This window comes from Carcharhinus amblyrhynchos, chromosome 19 (genome assembly GCF_965287045.1).
Source record: "Carcharhinus amblyrhynchos chromosome 19, sCarAmb.v2.hapA, whole genome shotgun sequence".
Taxonomy (NCBI): Eukaryota; Metazoa; Chordata; class Chondrichthyes; order Carcharhiniformes; family Carcharhinidae; genus Carcharhinus; species Carcharhinus amblyrhynchos.
In genome coordinates this window covers 39,228,157-39,252,871 of record NC_137342.1, presented here as the reverse complement: position 1 = coordinate 39,252,871, position 24,715 = coordinate 39,228,157, and the positions used below count along the sequence as shown (strand labels likewise).

The 24,715-nt window shown below is 41.9% G+C and overlaps 1 protein-coding gene across 1 annotated transcript in view; it reads left to right on the top strand.

Moving 5' to 3' along the window:
• Nucleotides 1–24,715, top strand: part of exoc4 (exocyst complex component 4) — a 544,546-nt gene that overhangs the window by 504,465 nt on the left and 15,366 nt on the right. The window contains exons 14-16 of the mRNA XM_080207649.1: nt 7,792–7,933; nt 14,681–14,859; nt 17,702–17,861. Coding sequence (XP_080063775.1) covers nt 7,792–7,933; nt 14,681–14,859; nt 17,702–17,861 — 481 coding nt within the window. The remainder of the gene's footprint in view (nt 1–7,791; nt 7,934–14,680; nt 14,860–17,701; nt 17,862–24,715) is intronic.

Genomic DNA, 24,715 nt, shown 5'->3' with positions numbered 1-24,715 from the left:
GGGGGGGAGTTGAGGAGGAACTTCTTCACTCAAAGGGTGGTGAATCTCTGGAATTCTCTGCCCTTTGAAGTGGTGGAGGCTACCTCGCTAAATATTTTTAAGACGGGGGTTGATGGGTTTTTGATAAGCAAGGGGATTAAGGATTATGGGGAGAGGGTGGGAATGTGGAACTGAGCTACGACAGATCAGCCATGATCTTATTGAATGGCGGGGCAGGCTCGAAGGGCTAGATGGCCTACTCCTGCTCCTATTTCTTATGTTCTTATGAATTAGTATAGGCATGGGCTAAATTACCTCACTCTGTTCCATACCTTTCTATGATTCTCTGGTGAGAAAGGGCAAAAGGAAAAATAACCAGTAATATTATGATGAAATTAGATTTTATTCAAAGATGCTGGGCAGAATTAATGCCTTCCTCTCCTCCTAGGAAATAAGTTTGGAGATGGTGGGTGGGCATTTGATGGAGCAGGTGATTGGGGTGGTTGCCATGCCATCTCCACCTTATTAAGTCCAGGGCAGGAAGGTTCATGGATGGTTGTCTCACCTGGCTGCTGGTTGAAGCTCTTATGGGCAATTAATGCTTAATTAATTGGTATTCGCCTTGCAGCGGGTGGCGAACTGGCCGTGTGGATAGACCGTTTTGGGGTTTCATGCAGCTTCCCTGCTGTGGGAAAAAGGGTCTCTTGTTGGAAGGCTTGCCGTGCCTGATGGAGGGACCCAGCATAGGGAAAATAGAAGCCACCTGACAGTCACCCTGTGCCCTTCCTTACATTGCCCACACCAAACTGGCACCCCCTACCCCCACCACACTGCAGCAGGCAACACCCTCCCCCCAACCCTAACCCACATTAGCAGCTGCCAGTGCTCCTGGTATGGTGTTCTTGGCAATGGAAAACTGCCAGTCATTGTCTGCCTGCCGTATCTCCTGGGACAGGATTTTTATCCTGGGAAGGCCCAGTGCTGATCAAGTTAATGCCAAAGGCTATTTAATTCCATTAACTCCTTTGTCTTAACAGGACATGCACACCCATTCCACCCATTGAATCAAACACAAGGAACACAATAAATATGCATAGTTATCTTCAGCACTTGGCACTTAAACAAAAATATTGCGCTCCATTAAAGGAAACAGGCACTGGAAACCCTGTGGTCTTTAATTAGATAAATGCATTGCTGTGTGCACTAAATCGCAGCTCGTCTAAGAAGGAAAAATCTTAGACAGGATGTCTGCTGTAGATAAGTATCCAGTGGGCTACACGGTGTACGAGGGGAGATACTGAGGAGGTGAGAGTAGGAGTACTGTGGGATTTGATTATTCCTTTGCACTGTCCCCTGTTCGCTCCCAGCCTCCAGCTACACATACACCCCCTTGTGATTGATTAACCTGTTGCTTCATGCTCTGAATGTGAAAAATGTAAGTGGCAAAAGTCAAGTACAGGCTAAAGCTCCCCCCTGCCTCCTCCACCCTAAACAGGGAGTAAAAATTGACGAAGTGTCATCCCAACTTAAAACGTTAGCTCTATTCTCTCTCTGCAGATGCTGTCAGACCTGCTGAGTTTCTCCAGCAATTTCTATTTTTGTTTCAGATTCCAGCATCTGCAATATTTTACCCTTATCTTCGTAAAAATTGATGTCAGGGAAACAAGGAAGGGATGTTGAGGCTAATCGAATAAGTGTTAGGTGTTTAGCTGCCCTAATAGTGGTGATTATCCATTTAAATTGTAGAATTTAAGAAATAGTGTTCTTAGCTGAATGCAACACGTCAGGAGCACCGGTCAGGGTGCCCGAGCATAATGAGTGAACTTCATACAAGCGTCCTTCCAGAAAACTGCCTTCCTGAATTCCCAAGTTGTGCTCTTATTGCTCCCAGCACTGAATCGTAACATTCCCATTGTGCTCTCTCGACTTATTAAAAATTCTTTCTCCAGATTTTCCTCTGAATTTCTCACTCTGCTTTCAGGGTTTAAAAAAGATTACGTACTCATTTGCCCCACGCTTGTCTGTGGACTTTCCAAAAGCATTTTGAAATTGTGTGCTTTTACAGTGACACTGACTGTGGCAAGCTGGAACCGTGCTCAAGGGGGACGTTGCACAGTGAGCAACTCCTAGCAGTTGTGGAGAAAATCAGCTACTTGACCTTTCCATGTTTGACAGTTTGTCATTGGGTGGTTACTCACAGAACTCAGTCAGTGCAGTGACCGGTTCGGAATCTTTTTACCATGGCTGCTGCTGCTTAAAAAAAAATTGATTTTCTTGAAATCCTATTAAATCATCCATGTGTACACTTAATATGAGTTTTGTGTCAGCAGGAGCATTAAGGACAGAGGACAGGAAGCCTTTCAGAGTGTCATTGCTTAACTGAGTTTCTGGCGAAGTAAAGGTCCTGTTATTTATTTATTTTTCTTTTTGATATCATGAACTTTAATTCAGAGCTACATTGATTTACAAGAAACAATTTTGCAGGAGGTACAATCTTCCAGCTGGTAAAGTCACCTGGGTGTTGACTCCTGTCTCAGTCATTTCTGAAATGAGAATAATGCAAGTTTTAAAGGTTGTGGCTACAGTCCAGTGCAGAAAGCACTGACCCCGGGCTGGGATAAGTCCCTGGCTGGGCTAAGGTGCAGCCAGGCTGGGCTACAGCTCTACAAAATGCCCCCTATTAACCTTACCTCTCGTCAAGCTTTGTGTGAGCCCAGACAGCAAATATTGATGACAGAGGTGATTAAAGTCCGATTCTGTCCTCATCTGACTTCCACCCATGTGCCAGCTTCCAGCATAGATCACTGAAAAATTACATGATTTTCCCTTTCTCCTGTCTCCCTTTTAATCCCAGGGGCACTGAGAGCAATTGTGCTGCCAAATGTGCAGCTCTGACTTGAGACAGGCAACTCATTGTTCCAACAGAAAGTGCAGCTTTCCTCCATACTACAATGAGTCTTTAATCCATACCCCTTCCTGGGCTGGGTGACAATGGATTTACCAGATAATCTTGCTGACCACTTAACTTTCCAATAAATTGAATTGTGGGAAACCAACCAATTTCTCCATGCCAGTGTGTAAGGGACATTTTTGCTACATTAAAAGTGCTTTATCATTGCATGTTATTATTTATTCTGCTGCGAGGAAACATTGCAGCAAGAGAAACTGAAGGGGCTAAAGGCAGGCTGGTCGCCAGGACCCGATGAACTACATGCTAGGGTTTTAATGGAAGTGGCTGCAAAGATAGTGGACCCACTGATTGAAAATTTTGGTAGCTTACTAAATTCTGGGAGGGTACCAGAAATTGGAAAACAACCATTGTGACCCCCTCCTTCAGAAAGGGAGAAGACAAGGCTGAGGGAAGGGGGAGGATTGAGGTCATGCACTTTTTGGTAGGAGGAATCAAAAGGCAGATTATTATCTAAATGGAGAGAGACTGCAGGTGAGTGAAGTACAGAGGGATCTAGGTGTTCTAGTGCATGAATCGCAAAAAGCTAATGAGCAGGTTTCACAAGTAGTTAAGAAGGCAAATGACATTTTGGCCTTCATTGCAAAGGGGTTGGAGTTTAAAAATAGGGAGGTTTTGTTGCAATTGTACAGGATGTTGGTGAGGCCCCACATTGAATATTGTGTACAGCTTTGGTACCCTTACTTCAAAAAGGATATAGTAACACTGGAGGCAGTTCAAAGGAGATTCACCAGGCTAATTCCTGGGATGAGAGGGTTGTCCTACCAAGAGAGACAAAATAGTCTGGATCTGTATTCCTTGCAGTTAAGAAGAGTGAAGGGTGACCATATTCAAACATACAAGATCCTGAGGGGGCGTGATAGGGTAGATGTTGAGATGTTTTGACAAGTCTCAAACAAGCCAGGCATTTAAAACTGAGTTGCTTAGAAATTTCTTCTTGGAGAGGGTGGTGAATCTTTGGAATTCTCTGCCTCAGAGTAATGTATGCTGGATCATTAGAAGTTTTTAAAATGGAGGTGAATAAATATTTCATAGATAAATAAGGAATAGAGGGCTATGTGGTAATGGCATAGTAAAGGAGTTGAGGTGGGCATAGATCAGCCATGATCATATTGAATGGCAGGGCAGCCCTGAAGGCCTACTCTTGCATCAATTTCCTGTGTTCCTGTCAAAAGAAAACAAAAGGCTTTGTTGGCATTTTAAGAGCATAAAAATAGGAGCAGGGATAGATCTGCCAGCCATTCTAGATGCTCATGACTGATCCTCAGCCTCAACTCCACTTTACAAATGCTATTTAGGATTAGCAGCAGCGCAAAATCATCTGCACTCACGTTCAACTGTGATGAAGTGGGTAAGCCTTGGAGTCAGAAGGTTATGGATTTAAGGCCCACTCCAGATACTGAAGCATCTCATCCAGGCTGGCATTCCAGCACTGTGGGAGTGTTGTACCGTTGGAGGTGGCATCTTTTGGATGAGAGCTGAACAGAGGCTCCATCCAAGGATGACACAGTAGTTTGGCCATGATAAATTGCCACTTAGTGTCCAAAGATGTGTAGATAGGGGAAATTAGCAAAATAAATGTGTGGGATTACAGGGATAGTGCAGGAGGTAAGCCTATGTTATGCTCTGTCGAACTGTGGATGCAGATTCGAAGGCCTCCTTCCACACAGTGGGGATTCTATAAACTAATGTGATATATCTAAAGAAGAGTGCTGAGTTCTCTGTGTCCTCTTCCTCAATTGACAACACTAAAAATAGATTATCTGGTCATTTATCTCATTTGTGTGACATTACTATACACAAGTTGCTTGGTACATTTCTTTACAATGACTGCACTTTAGTTTTTTTGGCTGCAAAGTGGCTCAAGGTACCCTGAGCTTGTGAAAGCAGCTACTTACCCTGTACAGGAGACAGTCAGAAGTCTGCAAATGGCCTCATTGTCACTGGCCCATAACAGGAAAAAGCAGTTAGATCTTTCACTCCAGATCATAATTCAGTGACATGAGTTGGAAAATTCAGTTGTGTGTTTAGTCTGTCAGTGCTCAATGTCTAAATGCACACCCTTGCAGAACCTGAGTTAATGCTACCATGAGAAACAGGGAGAACATTATGAAAAAGATGGAATGTGAGAATTGTTAAATCAATGGAAGCACCAGCTTTTCTATTGGTCCATTTTGTACAAACTTCTACTATCTAAACCTAAACTTTGCTGCATTTCCATTGAAAGGTCATTTGAAAATGCAGATGGCAGCCTTTATGAAGTGAGATACGTGGTGCTTCTATTTTTTTTCTCTTTAATTGTACTTTATCACATTAGAGAAAATTGATTTGACAGAAAACCCCACCCAACATCCCAATGAATGTGATGCAGTATGTACACAATCAGGAGCAGGGACGCAAGATCGGCTGCTCCCAAAGAATGTCAAAACACCATGGGTGGCACAGTGGTTAGCACTGCTGCCTCACAGCACCAGAGACCCAGGTTCAATTCCAGCCTTGGGTGACAGTGTAGAGTTTGCATGTTCTCCCCATGTCTGTGTGGGTTTCTTCTGGGTGTTCCAGTTTCGTTCCACACTCCAGAGATGTGATGTGCTGGTTAGGTTGATTGACCATGGAAAATTGTACCTCTGCGTCCCAAAATGCATAGGTTAGGGGAATGAGTGGGGTAAATACATGAGGTTACGGGGACAGGGTCTGATTGGAATGCTGTATTGGAGAGTCGGTGTAGACCGATGGGCCGAATGACCTCCTTTGCACTGCAGTGATTCTATAATTATAGCACCCCAAATGTGGAATGCACCCCTGCACCCCCTGATAGGTGTTTACAGAGCAGATTAAACAGATAAGCAAAAGTAAACTAGAAATATGAAGTAAGAACAAAAATTTGCAGCAGGAGTCAATCATTGACAAAAGAAGGACGGGTTACGGTTTTGGGTCCAAACTCATTGTCAGAATCATTGCAGAGTATCACCTGTAGAGATGGAATCTAGAAAAATGAAACAACAGCATAGAACAGTTGGGCTGAATGGCCTGTTTCTGTGCTGCAAATTCCACTTATACATATACTTAAAGAACTCAATACCTGGCTGAATAAAAGGTGAATAGTTTTTTTTAATTCTAAAGGTGTCTCAGCCTTCAAAGGGTTAGTCCTGTCAAAGGCTATGGAATGGATGAAGTGGGATCTTTTGAACCCTTCGCGTAAATGTTGTTTAAGGTTATTTAGCATTTTTATATTCAAATACTTTATAAATATTCCCATCTGCGCTATTCATCAGTTCTATAACATCTTCCCATCTGTAATATTTTACTGTAACAGTGTTCTGTATCCCTTACAGTGTCATCAGTTCACTCCATGCTGATCTTGCCAACAGTGTCTTGTTGTAAACCAACTAAATTGAGCCATTCTCTATAGCAATTTAAATAGATTGAAAGTGTCTCATCTGCATTTTGTGCAAGACTAAATTCCTTTGGGTAACATAAAATCGGGTATATATGCTACAGTAGTGTATAAGTTACATCATTATTTACAGTTGTGTTTTTTTTCCTCTCTAAAAACAAACCTTGTTGTTGGATCTGCTCAATGGATTTGTGTCCTGTGGTAATGAACAATACAGACAAAAGAGACCAGGATAGTAATACATTTGTATTCATCTCCATAATCTAAATCAGGTCAATTGTAGGGCATTGTAACCAGGTTAGAGACATCTAGCCAAAATGGTGGCACAGGGCAGTATGAAGAGGTTTGTCTGACCCTGGACACAGTATGTGCTTCCCCATTCCCATTCTTCTCCATCCCATTTAAGGGAAGGCGATGGCCTAGTGGTATTATTGCTAAACTACTAATCCGTAAATGGAGCTAATGTTCTGGGGTCCCAGGTTCGAATCCTGCCACAGCGGATGGTGCAATTTGAATTCAGTGAAAAGAAATCTGGAATCAACAATCTACTGATTACCATGAATCTGTTGTTGATTCTCATCTGGTTCACTCTTGTCCTTTAGGGAAGGAAATCTGCTGTCCTTACCCAGTCTGGCCTACGTGTGACTCCAGACCCACAGCAATGTGGTTGACTCTCAACTGTCCTCTGAAATGACCTAGCAAGCCACTCAGTTGTTGAAGGCAGCTGCTCACCAGCACCTTCTCAAGGGCAACTTGGGATGGGCAATAAATGCTAGCTAACCAGTGACACCCATGTCCCATGAATGAATTTTTAAAAAGCCTCTCACCACGAATCTCTGTTTCCCTTTTATTTCCTCTCTGCCATTCCCTACCAACTCTTATCCAAACACTCCTGTCACCGCTGTACCCTGTTTGCTGGTTTTCTGCCACAACAATAGATCCACAGCAATATGGTTTGGCTCTTAGTTGCCCTCTGAAATGACTCAGTTGTACTCAAAATGGCCCTTTCCAAACAAACTCCTCCAATACAGTCATCATACTAGTCTCCAAAATGTTTCTCTTTAAATATAGTAAGTGACACAAATTATAATGTTGGCAAAATTTCCTTTGACATTCAGGATTGTTTGCAATTCCAGTATAATGAACAAAAGATTCATCCTTGCATTTTAAGTAAATATTTCTATTTGCTATTGTATTTCCCTCTTGGAACCATCAGTCCCTCTTCACTAGTTTTCCCCAATGAGGCCGATGCCAGATGAACAATAAATGCTGACCTAATCAGCAATGCCATTAATGCCTGTGAATTAATCGAGAAAGGTTTATCAATGAAATTCACCCCTCGTATTTCCATCTTGGGCAAATAGTTTTTCTTCTAGCAAATTCTAAGATCCCTGCTTGTGGTTTAACTTTGTTCTGAGTGTTCCTGTGGTGTATTCCTGTTTCACAGCATTCTCTCCAGGGCAAGAAATTCATGTAAACATGGATATTCCTCCAGTGTCTGAGCAGATAATGGAAACTCTCAATGATCTTGCAAGGTCGTTTCAAGAAATGGCTGACCGGTGCCTGCTGGTGCTTCACTTGGAAGTCAGGTACAGTATCTCAACTTAAAAGAACATAAAAAGTATACAAAAATACCCGTTAGGTCTAGCAAGCCTATCGTTTTATTCTTATGCCAACCTCTCTTGCTGTAACCCGCAGTTTATTCTCTGTTCAAACAAATTGCCTCCTTTTTGCCCACATATTGTCACTGCACCTCAAAAGTGATTCCTCCTTTGAAGAAATCAGATATCCTTCAGTATGCTAAGACACAATATAAATGCAAATATTATCTTTATTTATGTTGTAAGTTTTAGCCATACTTCCTGGTAATTTATGGCACAAGTCTAATATTCTTTGAATGAAGAGGTTCTGCCCGACTTCATTTCTTAAGCCTAACATTCCTCACTGTGAATGCTGTCATTTGAATCATGACCATTTTTTAAATGCTGTGTTTATTTTTGCCTTTTGTGTCCTTTCCACCAGGGTCTTTATGGTTCAGATAGATGCGCGTGTGTACAGGTATAATACATCTGCATTACGTGGTTAAGGTGTAAAGTAACCAAGCAGAAATAAAATACTACTCGCAAATAGGGTTCAAAATGTTGTGCAATAAGGTTCCGATCTGGTGCCAACTGAAGTAATAACTCTGAGGAATAATCTGTCAGATTCTTGAGACTTTTGGAATGTTAAAAGGATTGGTCTCAGTTTGGGAGAATTGGAATACTTGAAGGGACAAACTTTGGGACGGCCAAAATAACCAATTTTTCATCTTTGATTTCGCTTATCCTTTTGAATTAACTGTTCAGATGAAAGTGATTTTGGGATGACCTTGCGGCGGAATAGTTGTCTGAAATAGAATTTGTGGAGAAAATTTTTAGTGAAATGGGAATTAAACCGAAAAATTTGGAGACGAACTGTGACCTGAGGGCAAAACCTGGGCATGAGAATCAGTGGTATGGGTAACATCAACTGCCTTTCCTGCTCAACTAAAACCCAGGGGTAATGCCCTGTCACATCATCTCATGGCTATTTTGTGAGAGGTAATTGACAAGAGGCAGACTTTATTGACGTTATTAACATTCAGTTTCTGTAAAATAAATAATTAATTGATAGACCTGTGGTGTAGCTAACGTATCCCTTTGTCTGTTTTATTTACATCGCAGAGGAAGAGATGTTTATTCCTTTTAGTTAAGATAAAGGTGCTGGTAATGCAGCTACTTTAATTGTGAAGATAAAGCTGAGTTTAAGAACCTACCAAACACGTTTGATGGTGAATATTATGGCTTGGATTTTCGCTTCTGAGGTGTGTAGCTCAGGTCAGGAAATTCCCCGATTTCAGCTGACCCACATTGGTTGAAAAATGTATCAGACCCAACTTTCATTGCAGGGTAGCGTGGGCGTGATAGAGTCAGACCTGCCACCTTGGACGCAGATCGCCAGTGACTACAGGTGCAGCCAAGTGCTGAGATGACCATTCTTAACGGCCCACCTTTCTTCTCAGAGACTTTGTCCCAGTTGCTTCACTACATTTTAGGCCCTCCAGTCCTTCGCCTCAAATCCCATTATTCCCCCAGCCCACTCTCCATGCCAACTTGATGGTGACCCATTTCCCCATCTCCATGGCCTCTTATTGCCTCCTGCCAACTTATGCCAGATGGCCCACTACTTTTACACCCTTAGAATCAACTCAGTCAGTATCCTCAGAAGCCAAGTTGAGATAAGATAAAGGTCTAAATATATATATCATATCCTTCACTATATTAAAAAAGTCCCATTCATTAAAGCCCATTCAAAACTTATAAATTTCCTCACGTTGTTAATTACTTATAAAGACAAACTTCTATACATAAACGACAAGTCTCATAAAAGACAATTAATCCTTTAATCATTTTGAGCTGTCAATGAAACTTAACCCACCCCCCACTGGGTTAATTGTGGCTTCCAAGCATTCATAATGTCCTAAAGATAACCCATGGGAAAATGGCAATAGAGAGCTATTATAATTGGTAGAGCAGAGTTTTTCAACTCTCCCTGATGAAAAACTTTTAAAATTTTTAAATGGTTAGGGATTTAAATAACTTCACATCTGAACAATTCTGTAGAAATCTGTCATTTGAGAACAGTTATGTCTACTTTTAAAAATTGTAAGTCTGACACTGAAAATTAAGGCCCTTGCTATTGTAAAACTGGGATCTGTTTGAACTCAGCATTGAACTTGAATGGCCCTACTGTGTTTTGAATTCCCTCCTGTGTGAGTCACGCTCCGGCCACATTCCCCAACTGGCAGAAATGGGTTCTATTAGTAATGGGGGAAGGCATTCCACCTTCCAGGTCTCGCCTGCCCTTTTGCAAGGTCCACAAATATCCAGGCTGTATGTAAGTACGCTACCTGCATGTCGAAGTGTCAACCCTAAGGAGTACAAATGTTTGAGACAGAGAGAGAGAAAGACACAAAGAGCTCCTTGTATGCAAAAATTCTGAGACCCTAATTTCATAGACATCTTTGTAGGAATACATTTCAAGACCCCTTCCATTTACAGAACAAAGTTAAACTCTATCCTGCTTTGTCTAACCACCTTCTCCTCTTCTTCCTCTGTCCCATTACCCTTTTATTTCTTTCACCTCCAGTTCAGATACTGAGTTCTCTGATTTTTAATTAAATATTTATTGAATTAAAGCCTGGAATGTAAAATTAAATCTGTAAGAAACTATTGTAGCTGTAAGGCATTTAAAAAAAAATCAATCTCACTGAGAGGTTCACGATGGGGCATGAGCTGGGAGAGCATTCCATTTGCCATTGAAATCCCTCAGAAAGAGGTTATTTTCATTTGAAACAGTCCCATGTATGGATGTTTTAAGGTAACAAAATACATTGTCAAAGTAGAAACCAGAAATGCAAATGGGTTGAACGATACTGGTAGTCAGAATTGACCATATCATTTCAAGTATAACTTTTCATTTGAACGAGAAACAGTGGAAGACGAACAATATTTAAGGAACAAAAGAAAAAGGAGGAGAAGGAAAAATCATTCAAATATACACCACAGGATTCATTCTCATAAGAAAAATGAGAGCCAATATAAGCTAGTTTCTACAATTTTAAAGTGAGCACAAGAATAGAGACACCGAGGGAGATGTATGTATTAAAGTCTTTGAAGGTGATAAGACAAGTTGAGAAAGCTTTTCAAAAAAGGCATAAGGAATGCTTGGTTTTATAGAAGCATAGCAGACGAAAGCAAGGAAGTTATGCAAAACCTTTATAAAACCTTGGTTAATCCCAATCTTGGGCATTGTGACCAATTCCACAACTGGATGAATACTCAACAGAGTTAAAGAGGCAAGGGAATGGGACTAATTAAGGTTTAAGTTTATTTATTAGTGTCACAGGTAGGCTTACATTAACATTGCAATGAAGTTACTGTGAAAATTCCCTAGTCGCCACGCTCTTGCACCTGTTCAGGTAACACTGAGGAAGAATTTAGCATGGCCAATGCATCTAAACAGCAAGTTTTTCAGACTGTAGGAGAAAACCAGAGCACCCGGAGGAAACTGACACAGGCAGGGAGAATGTACAGACTCCAAAAGACAGTGACCCAAACCAGGAATCGAACCTGGGTCCTTAGGATTGTGAGGCAGCAGTGCTAACCACTGTGCCATCATACTTGCAAAAAAAAAGTACAAGAACAGTGGGAGTGGACTAAATGGTCCTTTTTTTGTGTTGAATCTTTTTTTGATTCCCGGAGATAAAAGACAAGTAGAATAATCTGTGAACTTTTTGGATTTGATCAAATCGAATCAACTGCTTAAAACAATCAGAGGAGATAGCCCTGAAATAATACCAACATCAAACAGTCGGACAAGGAAGGGTCTAAAATGTAAACAAGAGAACCTGGTTAAGTGGAACAGACTTGATTTGATTTATTATTGTCACATGTATTAGTGTACAGTGAAAAGTATTGTTTCTTGCGCACTATACCAACAAAGCATACCATTTATAGAGAAGGAAAGGAAAGAGTGCAGAATGTAGTATTCTTAGTACTGACTGTAATACCACATTCTGCACTCTCTCCTTTCCTTCTCTATGAATGGTACACTTTATCTGTGTAGCGTGCAAGAAACAATACTTTTCACTGTACACTAATACATGTGACAATAATAAATCAAATCAAATGAAGTTCGTTCCACTTAATCAGATTCCCTTGTTTACATTTTAGGCCCAGTACTGACTGTGTGTAGAGAAAGATTAACTTAATGCGGGGTAGATCCATTCAAAAGCCTGACAGCAGCAGCGAAGAAGCTGTTCTTGAGTCGGTTGGTATGTGACCTCAGACTTTTATAACTTTTTTTCTGACCAAAGAAGGTGGAAGAAAGTATGTCTCGGATGCGCGGGGTTCTTAATTATGCTGGCTGCTTTGCTAAGGCAGCAGGAAGTGTAGTCAGAGTCAATGGTTGGGAGGTTGGTTTGGGTGATGGATTGGGCTACATTCATGATATTTTGTAGTTTTTTGCAGTCTTGGGCAGAGCAGAAGCCATACCAAGCTGTGATACAATCAGAAAAAATGCTTTCTATGGTGCATCTGTAAAAGTTGGTGAAAGTCATAGCTGACATGTGAAGTTTCCTTAGTTTTCTGAGAAAGTAACACTATAGTGTCAGCGTCAGGCAGACCAGGACAGGTTGTTGTTGACTTTGACACCGAAAAACTTAAAGTTCTCTCAATTGCATCAGAAGCAGAGAGAATAGTAAGCGAGCACACCATGGGTGCAGATTTTTTTTTAAATTAATTTATGGAAAATAGATATCATTGGCTAGGCCAGCATTTATCCCTAGTTGTCCTTCAAAAGGTGGTGGTGAGCTGCCTTCTTGAACCTCTGCAGTCCCTGAGGTGTAGATACACCCACAGTGCTCTGAAGGACAGACTTCCAAGATCTTGACCCAGCGATAGTAAAGGATCGGCAATATAGTTCGAAGTCAGAATGGTGAGTGACTTGGACGAGAGTCTCCAGGGTATGGCATTCCCAACTTTCTGCTGCTCTTGTCCTTCTAGATAGCAGTGGCCATGCATGCTGCCTAAGGAGCTTTGGTGAGCTTCACAAAGATCAGATAGACAGTGGTCCTTCAAGTGTCACTCCCTCCCCTTCAGAAATGCCAACATGAATTGATGGCATAGGCCCAGAACAGTTGTGAAGTTTGGTATTAAGATGCAGAAGAATTGAGGAATTCAGAATGTAACATGTGCTTGACTAGCTTAGAATCAAATTGCAAATCCCAGCTATAGGGATCCTGTTATTAGGCAACTTGGGCATGCTAGTTGTTGTCATGGCATTCCTGCAATCCTTTCAAACTTTTTGATTGTAATGTTGACTGTGCTATTGCTCACACTGTCTTGTGCTTTTGAACCTTGTGTGTTATATGACAAACATCAGAGTTTGTTTAACAATGATAACATTGTGCTTGAATAATGGACCTATAACCCGAACTGTCACAGGGCCTTAAAGTATCCTAGAAGAATCCTTGAGGCCTTTAGTGTAGTAGCAAAGGCTTTATTTGTATTTCTAGGAAGGTAGGGTGGGACTTTGACTGAGAGTGGGGATGGAGACTATAAACTCTTTGTGTCAGCCTTTCTTCTGCTTTCTCCACAGCAGTCTGGCTTTTAATTTCTGCACAGCCTCTTTACCTACCCTCGGGCAACCCAAAGCATTTCACAGCCAGTGAATTGGTTTGAAGTGTTTGCATTTTTGTGATGTAGGGATGAATTTTCCTGTTCCGCGGTCATGGAAATCCTATCAGGCGAGGGGCAGACCATGGAAAGGTCTATTGACCTCTGGCAGGATTTTCCGGTTTTGGGGTGACTGCAGCTGGAAAATCCCACCCATAGACAGCAGCCAATTTGGACAGGGCAGAGTTCCACAACAAAGCTATGACCAATGGTCTCTTTTCAGCACTTTTTGTTGGTTAAGGTTGTAGCAGGTCATCATGTATCAACTTCTTCAATAAATCCGGTCCTTGTGCTGAAAGTGACCATACAATGGTGTTAAATAGAACATTCCAGGATGTTGACCCGGGAACCACAAAGGGACAGCATTATATATCCAAATCACGATTACGTACAATTTAGAGGGAAACTGAGAAGTGTTGAATGTCGAGTTCAGTGACGTGACACTGATGAAGCGATTACTTTGTACTTAAGTGTTGTGGTGACTGCATCCATCTAAATAAACTGATCAGTGATGACCCTTTTTTATCACCATAAAAAACATTGTGAATGGGAGCTCAACAATAGTTGTACTATCAGATTTCAGGAAAAAGTAGTGGTCTTTTTCTTATTGGAGATGGTCATTGTTTCCCTATATATGGCATAGATATTAAAGGCTGCATACAATACTGTAAATATAACCTGCAATGCTATCAGTCTGTGTAAGATTCTTTTATAAGTGTAATCGTTATATCATCCAATTGAAGTTCAGCAGTCCTGTTGATTTTTTTTTCAACACTGCCTTTAATAGGACAAGTTGTCGCCCAGAATCTCATCATGGTGCAAATAAGATTTCTCCTTTGTAGGAAAGCCGGCCCCAGTGGCAATAATTAGCAACTTATTACTACTGATGAATTGGTGACAAATACTAATTAAGCTGGGGACAAACTTTTCTCATTCGATCAAGGCTGAGTGTGATAATAGAAGCCAAAGACCTTGGAAAACACAATATTTTGTGCACATCATTCCTAAATAATAGCTTTCTTCCCCAGCAGTGATTTGACTCATCATTCCAGACTTCACCGTTCTCCCTTCTTTCCTCAGAGTTCATTGCTTTCACTATTTAATCCCACTGGCCAAGCAAGGCAACTATGCAATCGTTGCAAATGCAGAGAGCATGGATTATGACCCCCTGGTGGTGCGACTGAACAAAGACATCAGTGCCATTGAGGAAGCGATGAGTGGCAGCCTGCAGCAACATAAGTTCCAATACATTTTCGAAGGTAAATACATTGAAACTGAATCAATATGACTAAATGCGGTTGCACATAGATTGCTTTCTGATCAATGATGTTCAGCCATTAATACACCAAAAAATCAATTGCCGAAATGACTGTTGCATTCTGAAGAGATTTATTGACACTAGCTGACAAACTATACCTCCATTACTGAATTACAGGCATGTTCAAATGCACTGACTGACGAGCATAATTATGAACTAAATTGATGTACTGCCTCCCAGTTGGTTGACAATGTAGCAGCACATTTGCATTGTCTTTTTTTTTCCTCCTATATGAATTTCCTTTCAGGAAAATTCAGGAGCTGTTGCATTGCGCAAAGGATATCTGGAGACAAATGGGCATCATCAACAAAATGTTTAAAGGGAAGATAATTAAACACTTTATGCATCACGATAGTCCCTGTGGTGCAGTGGAAGGAATGTAATGTGTGAATAACAACCAGCCAGGATTTGAATAATGAATGTGCCTCAAAAAGGAGGGGGGAAGAAAGCTCATGTTAAAAAAATCTTTCATATCCTCAGAGTGCTTTATGGCCAATTAATTAATTTTGCAACACAGTCACTGTTGCAGGTAAACATGGAAACCCATTTGAGATTTTGGTAACGATGGTTACCTCTGCCATTTCTTCATCCGAGCTTCAGTTAAGGGGGTTTATTGGACTACCTTCCCACAAGATCTCCCTCAAAATAATTCTGGCATTGGAGACTCGACTTTGCTGTTTATCCATGCAAATTACTCAAATATGTTAATGGCCAGATTAATACGGCAGCAAATGATGGCTTGAAGACTAATTCTAGTTCATTCCTGGTGGCACTACTGGGCCCATTTCTGAGCTACAGCCTTTAGGGTAAGAGAGGAAATCCAGACAAATGAGTGTAAAAGCAAACCATATGGAGTGTTCTATGTATTGCGCAGTTACATCCACAATGTAATATTGAGCGTTCTCATTTATTTGACTTTGTCATTGATGTAGGGCTACAGTCAAAGCTCATCCTGTTACCGATTTCATCCTTACAAATTCCTCCATTTACTTTACAAAGCTGCTGGATTGTCTCACAAAGATACATTACCAGATGGCAGAACCCTGAAGGGAAAAAAACACTGGGCGTTAAGAAGAATTCAGTCAACAACAGCAAGAATGGTTCTAAGAGTTATGAGAACCATGTTATGAAGCAAGCACATTTTAGAAAATAAATTTAAAAAGCTATGGGCGGGGGAGGAATGGGACATGATTTATCCTTTAATTTTTTAAAGGAGTTGATGAGGTGAATGTAGGAAATATTGATGATAACATGAGTTAGACCATTTGGCCCTTCAAGCCTTCTCTGCCACTCAATAAGATCATGGCTGATCTGACTGTAACCTCCTGCCTACCCCCAAAACCTTTCATCCCCTTGTCTATCAAGAATCTGACTGCCTTTTCCTTGAAAACATTCAAAAACTCTGCTTCCATTACTTTTTGAGGAAGGAAGTATTAAATTAAAGGAATCAAAGCATGGACCTGTGGAAAACCTCAAGCTAAATTTGTCAAAGGGAGCAGTTTGTTTATTTCATATTTGAGAGCTCAGGTCTTGCTCTGGCCTATGAACCAAGTGGTCCAAGGTACAATTCCCTGCGCAAAGTTACAGTGGTGTGGAGATTCTGGCATTGGACTGGGATAAGCACAGTAGGGTTAAAGTCCAACAGGTTTATTTGGTAGCACAAGCCATAGCATCAGGTGAATGGGAGTTCTGTCTACAAACAGGATGCTGTTTGTGAGCAGAACTCCCACTCACCTGATGAAGGGACAGTGCTGCAAAAACTTATTGCAAAGTTAACGGTATCAGAGCTATAATTGATCGGTGTCCCTAAGCTCAGGAGGGGTAAAATAAACTGTAATTGTTGCTTGTAATCATTATACAATGGGAATTGGAGAGCGGGAATGCTCCAGAAACGGTCAGGGGGTGGTGGGGGTAGTGGCGTGTGGAGGGTGTTGTGTACGGCAGGGAGGCAGTTGCAGCAGCAATTTTGATTGAGGGACCAGTAAGGAGCATTCTCCCATGTTATCTCTGAATCGTGTACATACATAGTAGGTGATAATAGACTCAGAGTTAACTATCAAATAGCTTGTGGATATTCACTCAGTTTCATACAAGAAGAATGACTGCTTGGGCTGGGAACAAAAGAGTTGTTAGCACTCAGAGAAACACCTCCAGCCTGACTCAGCTATTGCAAGAAAGAAAAGAAGGTAATTATATTTCAAAAAAACAGTGATAACTTTTTAATTTGGGGCCTTAGTGGTTGAGTTGGTGATGGGCTGGTGATGGAGAGAAACACTGGATACAAACTGTTCCTTCAATGGCCCAGCAATTTTACCTGGACAACTGAGGTGATGTCAAGACTGTGAGACAGGATGGCACGGTGGCACAGTGGCTGGCACTGTTGCCTCACAGTACCAGGGACCTGGGTTTGATTCCAGCCTTGGGTGACTCTCTCTCTCTGGAGTTTGCACATTCTCTCCATATCTGCGTGAGTTTCCTCCAGGTTTCCAGTTTCCTCCCAGAGTCCAAAGATGTGTAGATTAATTGGAGCCTTGGTAAATGGGTGAGGTTACAGAGATCGGGCAAGGGACTGGGCCTGGATAAGATGCTCATTCGGAGAGTTGGTGCAGATGCAATAGGTCAAATGGCCTTCCTCTGCACTGTAGGGATTCCAATAGTCTCTTGTGTATCTTTTATATTTTCTGTGAACTGTGAGGCTAAGTGATTGATATCAAAAAGTTAATTCTGGGAGATATTTAACTGCTTTTCTTTCACTCACTGCTCTCCTCCCCTCCTAAATTTAGGGCTTGGTCACCTGATTTCCTGCATTTTGATCAATGGTGCGCAATATTTCAAGCGGATCAGTGAATCAGGGATCAAGAAGATGTGCAGGAACATATTTGTACTGCAGCAGAACCTGACCAACATTACCATGTCTCGTGAGGCAGACCTCGACTTTGCAAGGTTAGTATATGGAAAATCAACAACTATTTCAGAAAAAAGAACTAAATATGACCATCATAATTTTTCAGTGTCCACCTTCCTCTTCCAGAAACCCATCTGTTGTGGAAAAAATAATAAATGTCCTTGAGGCTGAGTGTGACTGGTAGAGACCTAGTAAGAGCTGCAGAGTGCCATTTTTGACTGTCCTAGAAGTGGTGGATACAAGCTGTTTTTTTAAATGAAAGATGATGGTTCATGCGCAGATAATATGGGCAGTACCTTGGCACGGTGGTTAGCACTTATGTTTCATAGCACCAGGATCATGGGTTCGGTTATGGCCTTGGGTGACTGACTGTATAGAGTTTGCTTATTTTCCCTGTGTCTGCACGGGTTTCCTCAGGTGCTCCAGCTTCCTCCCACTGTCCAAAGATGTACAGGTAAGTGGATTGACCATGTTAAGTTGACCCTTAGGGCCCGATTTTACAATTGTGTCGCACCCGAAAACGGGCGCAAAAACATGGTAAAATTGGCTGCGAGGCCATTAACGCGATCCGTGGCTGCATCCATGCAGATGGCCACTTTACCGAGACCCAGGAATGGCCGCAATCCAATTCATGCCCAAAACGGGCGCAACGGCGATTTAAATGTATTTGCATGCATTTAAATTGAATTTGTGAACTGCCCGCCCAACTTTATCAGCATTTCCCCATTTACCACTGCGTTCGCCAATCCGGAATTGTGCCAAAATGGACATGCTGAATGAAAGTCTGAATTAGGCACTCCAGCTGCTGAAGAGATGAATTCAGAGCTTCTAACGACTCTCTAACTCAGATTGGTGGTGGGTGGGGAGGGGGGAGTGAGGCCAGATCATTCCTTGGGGAGGGAAGGGGGGAAGGGGAGTGAGGCCAGATCATTCTCTGAGGGGGAGGGGAGGCGAGTGAGGCCAGATTGTTCTTGGTGTGGGTGGGAGGCGGGTAACATGTATCTTGGGGAGGGTTGTGCAGGGGAGAGTCCGCTGCCATTCTGTGAGCAGTTGAAGGGGGCAAGGGGTCACGATCAGTTTGGGTGGGGGGGGGGGGAGTCGGTGGATGGATAAGGGGGACAGTGGTGTCTGTGGGGGCGTTGCCTCCGCTTTTCACTCCTGGACCACTTTCTCCACTTTCTGTGGCTCAGGAGTGATGTGACACGGTGCACTTTTTCAAATTTTTTTCTAACTGGGCATGTACAATTCAGAGCTCCCATCGTTTCGGGCACACTAAGCTCTGTCCGCAGCGCGATTTAGACTCGCAAATTTTTTTTTCAGGCTAAGTGCATATGGGGGCACCTGAAAGCAGATTTCCAAATCGTGCCCAGATTCAGCACTTAGAATGAAAATGGTAAAATCAGGCCCTTGGTGTCCAAAGATATATAGGTTAAGTGGATTAGCCATGGTGAATGTATGGAGTTATGGGGATAGGGCAGGAGTGAGGGCCTGAATAAGATGCTCTTTCGGAGAGTCGGTGCAGATTTAATGGGCTGAATGGTCTCCTGCACTGTAGAGATTCTGTGATTCAATGGTTTCCTGTTGTGGTGGGTATCCGAATCACATTTTTGCTGGTTTCAAATACATCACATTGCAAATCTCCACCTAGACAACAGGCCACCCCATAGACCAAATTAATCACCAATAATTTCACTGTTCAGAGCTCTCTTGTGAGGTCCTCAAAGTTGAGTTTTTTAGCAAACACATGAATTACCTTTTAAATATATGAAGGAACTGACTCCAGTATACCAATGAAACTGGTGAATGGTTCTATATAAGTTTTTGAAAAGTCATTTTCAGTTATTTAAAATTGGGTTGCCAAAAATATTTTTTTAATGACAAACCCGTGGTGGGATTTTTCTGATGTGGAAATGCTGGCGTTGGACGGGGATAAACACAATAAGAAGCCTCTTCGTTAGAGGCCCGAAAGCTAGTGGCTTTTTCTACCAAGTAAACCTGTTGGACTTTAACTTGGTGTTGTGAGACTTCTTACGGGATTTTTCTGGCCATTCCCACTGGCGGGATCCTCCATTCCTTTTGAGGGCAACACCCAATGCAGTGGGTTTCCTGGAAGTTGAGCAGGCGAGCTGGGCAAAACACCATCGACTTCGGCAGGACCAGACAATCTTGCTGGCAACCAATGGCAAGCTGCCCTGCCCATGGGAAAACATTATATTCTAATAATAAATGCTGCCCAATAGCACTGCCCCATGGGAAATTTTGTTTTGTGTTAATGAAAGCGAATTTGAGCAAAAATATGGACCGTAACTTTACTTCAGAAAACAAGCAATGCAATTTCCACCCGGATTGTTGATCTAGAATCCATCCATTCTCCCCTCTACTCGATATTCCAGAATTGCTATGGCGATAATGATGAAACATGTAGCCTGGTGACCTCATCCACTTGTTGTCCTGTCAGCTAGACACACGTGTCCAAATTCGGATGATGGAGCCCATGGCTGCCTTCGCCTCTGGCAGAAAATTCCCCAAAGTGGACAGGTACCAAGAGGAAACTCAAGGCCACTTGCATTTCACTGAGAGATGGCATAAATGTACATCGTTAGTCAGTGTCCCTTGCCAGTGCATGTGGGCAATTTATTTCAAAAAGTATAATTTGGTACGTCTCGGAGGCTAGACCGGAGCATGAGTCTGTTCAAATGAGTCTAAGGGCCAACAGGGACTCAAGGACAGGCCTTCGACTAACCACAATTGTGAATCAAATGTTGAATATTTTTAAATCTCTACAGATTGCATCATCTTGACCTCTGAGTTGCATCTTTGTTCAAATGGTTCTTTCTACTTACAAAAACTTTCAATTTTTTGGTGAGGAAGTTTAATATGTTTTCTGTGAAGTGCATTTGACTGATGGTGCCCTGTGGCTAGCGTGGGCCAAGCAGAAAGTAATTTGCAACATTACAATCAGACGTTCACAAAAATCATTATTATATAGATAAATTACAGACTACACCAGTTGTGCCTAAAAATTGTTCACGATGGATTCCAGCCTAAGGGTAACGTACAATACAATAAAGAAATATAAACAACACAAGATATTTTTGGACGAAGAAGACCATCGAGACTATTTATTTTCATCTTCTCTCATGAACAATCCTATCGTCTTTCCATTATGCTCTCCAACTGTTTCCTAAATCCAATCTCTTGCCCTCAACTCCTTCTCTTGTTAACCATTTCACAGAGGATGACCCAAAGCTGGAATAGAAGTGGTGACGGATGTCTGTCCCAAATTCCTCCTTTACTACCCTCAATCCCGGTGTATTGTACAGGTACATAGACAATCACATAGGTAAAATCCAGATGACAAAGTCCACCCAGCTCTGTAAATAATAATCTAATGAAATGCTGCAATTTCATAAAATTTCATAGCTTTTTGTGAAAAGATTAATATTGAACAATGACGAATTTCATAAGAAATAGGAGCAGGAGTAGGCCATCTAGCCCTTCGAGCCTTCCCCACCATTCAGTAAGATCATGGCAGATCTGAAGTGGGTCAGTTCCACTTTCCTGCTTTCTCCCCATAACCCTTAATTCCCTTATCAATCAGAAATCTATCTTAAACTTATTCAACGAGGTTGCCTCCACCACTTCAATGGGCAGAGAATTTCAAAAGACTTTGGATATTTCTAGGGTTAAGAGTGATGGCTGTCTTTGAGCCAGGAACTCATTTAACCTGCTATCCTTTCTACATTTTTTTGAACTCAGAGTTACACAGTCAGAAGGACATGAGTGAAATTTAAACACACATGGTATAAAATTCATGCCTCCATACTGGGCTGATGCTCTTCCAGGATGTTCACACTAATTTATTCATTTATTAGTGTCACAGGTAGGCTTACATTAATGCTGCAATGAAGCTACTGTTAAAATCTCCTAGTTGCCACACTCTGGCGCCTGCTCAGATACACTGAGGGAGAATTTAGCATGGCCAATGCACCTAACCAGCACATCTTTTGGTCTGTGCGAGGAAACTGGAACACCCGGATAAAACCCCTGAGCTCCATTGCAGACATCCCATAATCCTGAAAGTTCTCTCACAATAGAGCTCAGGAGTTATTGGCGTTCTATCCCCATCAGCTGTACTCTGCTTCTTTCTATTGTGTGCCGTCTTGTCCTGCAAGACAGAGGGAAGAATATCAGTGATTGAGTCACTCTGTATTTGGGTGATGTGCCTGCACAGTTGAATAACTGGACATATGTAGAGGCAGCAATAGGTGGATGTGAGCTTGGCAGGTGAGGGTATGTAGGTGAGGGTAAGGTGAATGTTAAGTTTGAGTCCTAAGTGTCAGGAACTGCTGTTGGTGAGTGGTGGTGGAGAGGATCAGAGATGTGAAAATACATTCACATAGACTTTTTGTGACTAGCTGTCAGGTCTCTGGCTCAGGGAACTAACCTCACTTTTCTGACATCATTCAGGATAGTGTAATTTTCCTGCCTTAAGCCCCTTCACAGCTCCTAATGGTGTGACTATGGACCAATTGTTTCCCACCCCACCCCACTTCCGTCATCCCATCCTTTCTTTTCAGTTTTCCTGCTTTCAGATGCCCAAGAATTTCCATTTGCCCAACCACCTGTTCACAATCCTTTCTAATGGTTGGCCTTGAGGGCCACCTGATCATGAGGTGCCATGACATCTCTGGGACTAAAACTTCCAATGCCACATCTATGTACCTGAAGCTTCTTCTCTGGCCAGGTTTTTTTTGTACTTGTAAATAGTTTGTAGCAGCAGATTCTCATTATTCAGTGCAGCTTCCTCTTAAGAAGGACGGACTGTCCTCGAGAACAAAGAGTGGCCGGACCATATGCAATCAGCACAACAGTGTGCATCACCCCAGAGACACTTGGACTCAGTATAGCATGGAAATGAGATGGCAGCACCAAATTTATATGATATCTCACCACGAGAATCCAACATCTCTCCCAATGCAACCTGGCTTTTCTCTCCATTTTGATATTTTGGCCATTGATTCAATGAATATTGTTCTCATCCCAGCTTCCTCCTTTTCACACCTTCAAAATCTTGAAATTCAGCCCCATTGCATTGTTGTGACTCATATTTTCTCAGGATCTCAAAACTCCAAAGCTTCTGACCCTCACTACTCCTTACAAGTCAAGGATTATGAGGAGGGCAGTCAAGAAAGTGGAACTGAAACCACAACCAGATCAGTTATGACCTTACCAAATGGTGCAACAGACTCAACGGGCTGAATAGCCTACTACTAAGTCCTTTATTCTTATCTCATGAGCTTGAGATCACCTTTATCACAACTAACTTCTCCCTAGTCTGTTTAACCTTGGTGTCCTGCACTACTGGTATTTTGTATTTCACTTGAACTTCTGAATCAAAACAAGATTGCCACAGTAAAACTTTGCATTTGGGTCTTTTCATTTATTCATGCTCTGCACTCAGTCTGAAGTAGAACTTTCTCAACTGAAAAGCAGAATGCCTTTGCTGGAAAATATTTAAGAACCTTCCTGAACCAACTTAATCGGTTTTATCTAGGGTTATCACTCTAATTGCAGTTACACCTTCAGATAATTTGATATTTTATGAGTAATTATTTTCAATGCATAAAATCCTTTCATATCTCTTGGCTTTGACTAATATAGGGTTCATAGATTATTCTACATAGCTTATTATTTTCTCTTTGTATTTTTACCAGCTTGCTTTCTTTCCAAAGTAAATGCCTTTTACTTATTCTTTTCTTGCACTATGGATGCCAGGACTTTGATACTAAGTGCATATCCACTGAATAATTGTCTTTTAGATACAGCAAAAGTTGTTCTTGTCAGTCGAATTGCACGTTCAGAAGATACCATGTGAAATAATTAAAGCTTAATTTCTTCCCGTAGGCTTTCCAATCCATTCTGCTGATTAGTGTATTTATTGCAATAATTCATATATCTATCCAAAGAAAATTAATTATAGCTTATGGCCTCGTTACTTTTACAAAGCAGATGGACTCTCAAACCAAGAGCAATGATAATTATATTTTGATGATGGTTGTCAGACCTATTAATTAGGGAGAAGGAAGCGAAGAGTCAAGGAGGTTATACAAATATCTAAAATTTGCCTCTAATAAGATGAAGTAAAATTAAGTGGTGAAAGCAAAAGATATGTGCACATATTATTTGGGTTAACTAAGCACAGGCTGGGCCACAAGAGAGGCTGGCGTTTATAGTGATTTTGAAAGCAAGCCACTTGACCTTTAGCTGCCTGGCTGGTTATGCGCCTGGTTCATGTCAGTGAGAGTCGAGTCTTTAGTTGAAGTTCGCTCCACCCCCAATAACCCCTGGTATTGAGTTCTGGTATTTGGCTGTACCTCCTGTCAAAAAGGAGGAAATCCAAGGAAGTAGATCACGAGCAGACCAATCACCTCCCTTAGGATGGGTCACTTCTATGAGTAACGGGAGATTATGGGATTGTGCCGGGAACACTGCAGTGTCAATAAGAACATAAGAAATAGGAGCAGGAGTAGGCCATCTAGCCCTTCAAGCTTGCCCTGCCATTCAATAAGATCATGGCTGATCTGAAGTGGCTCAGTTCCACTTTCCCACTTTCTCCCCATAACCCTTAATTCCCTTGCCTACCAAAAACCTATCTACCCGTGTCTTAAATATATTTAGCGAGGTAGCCTCCACCACTTCAACGGGCAGAGAATTCCAGAGATTCACCACCCTTTGAGTGAAGAAATTCCTCCTCAACTCCATTCTAAACTGCAGCCCCCCCCCCCCCCCTTATCTTGAGGCTGTGCCCTCTAGTCCTGCTGTCCTTTCTGAGCAGGAGGAATCTCTCTACCTCCACCCTATCCATCCCCTTCATTATCTTATACGTCTC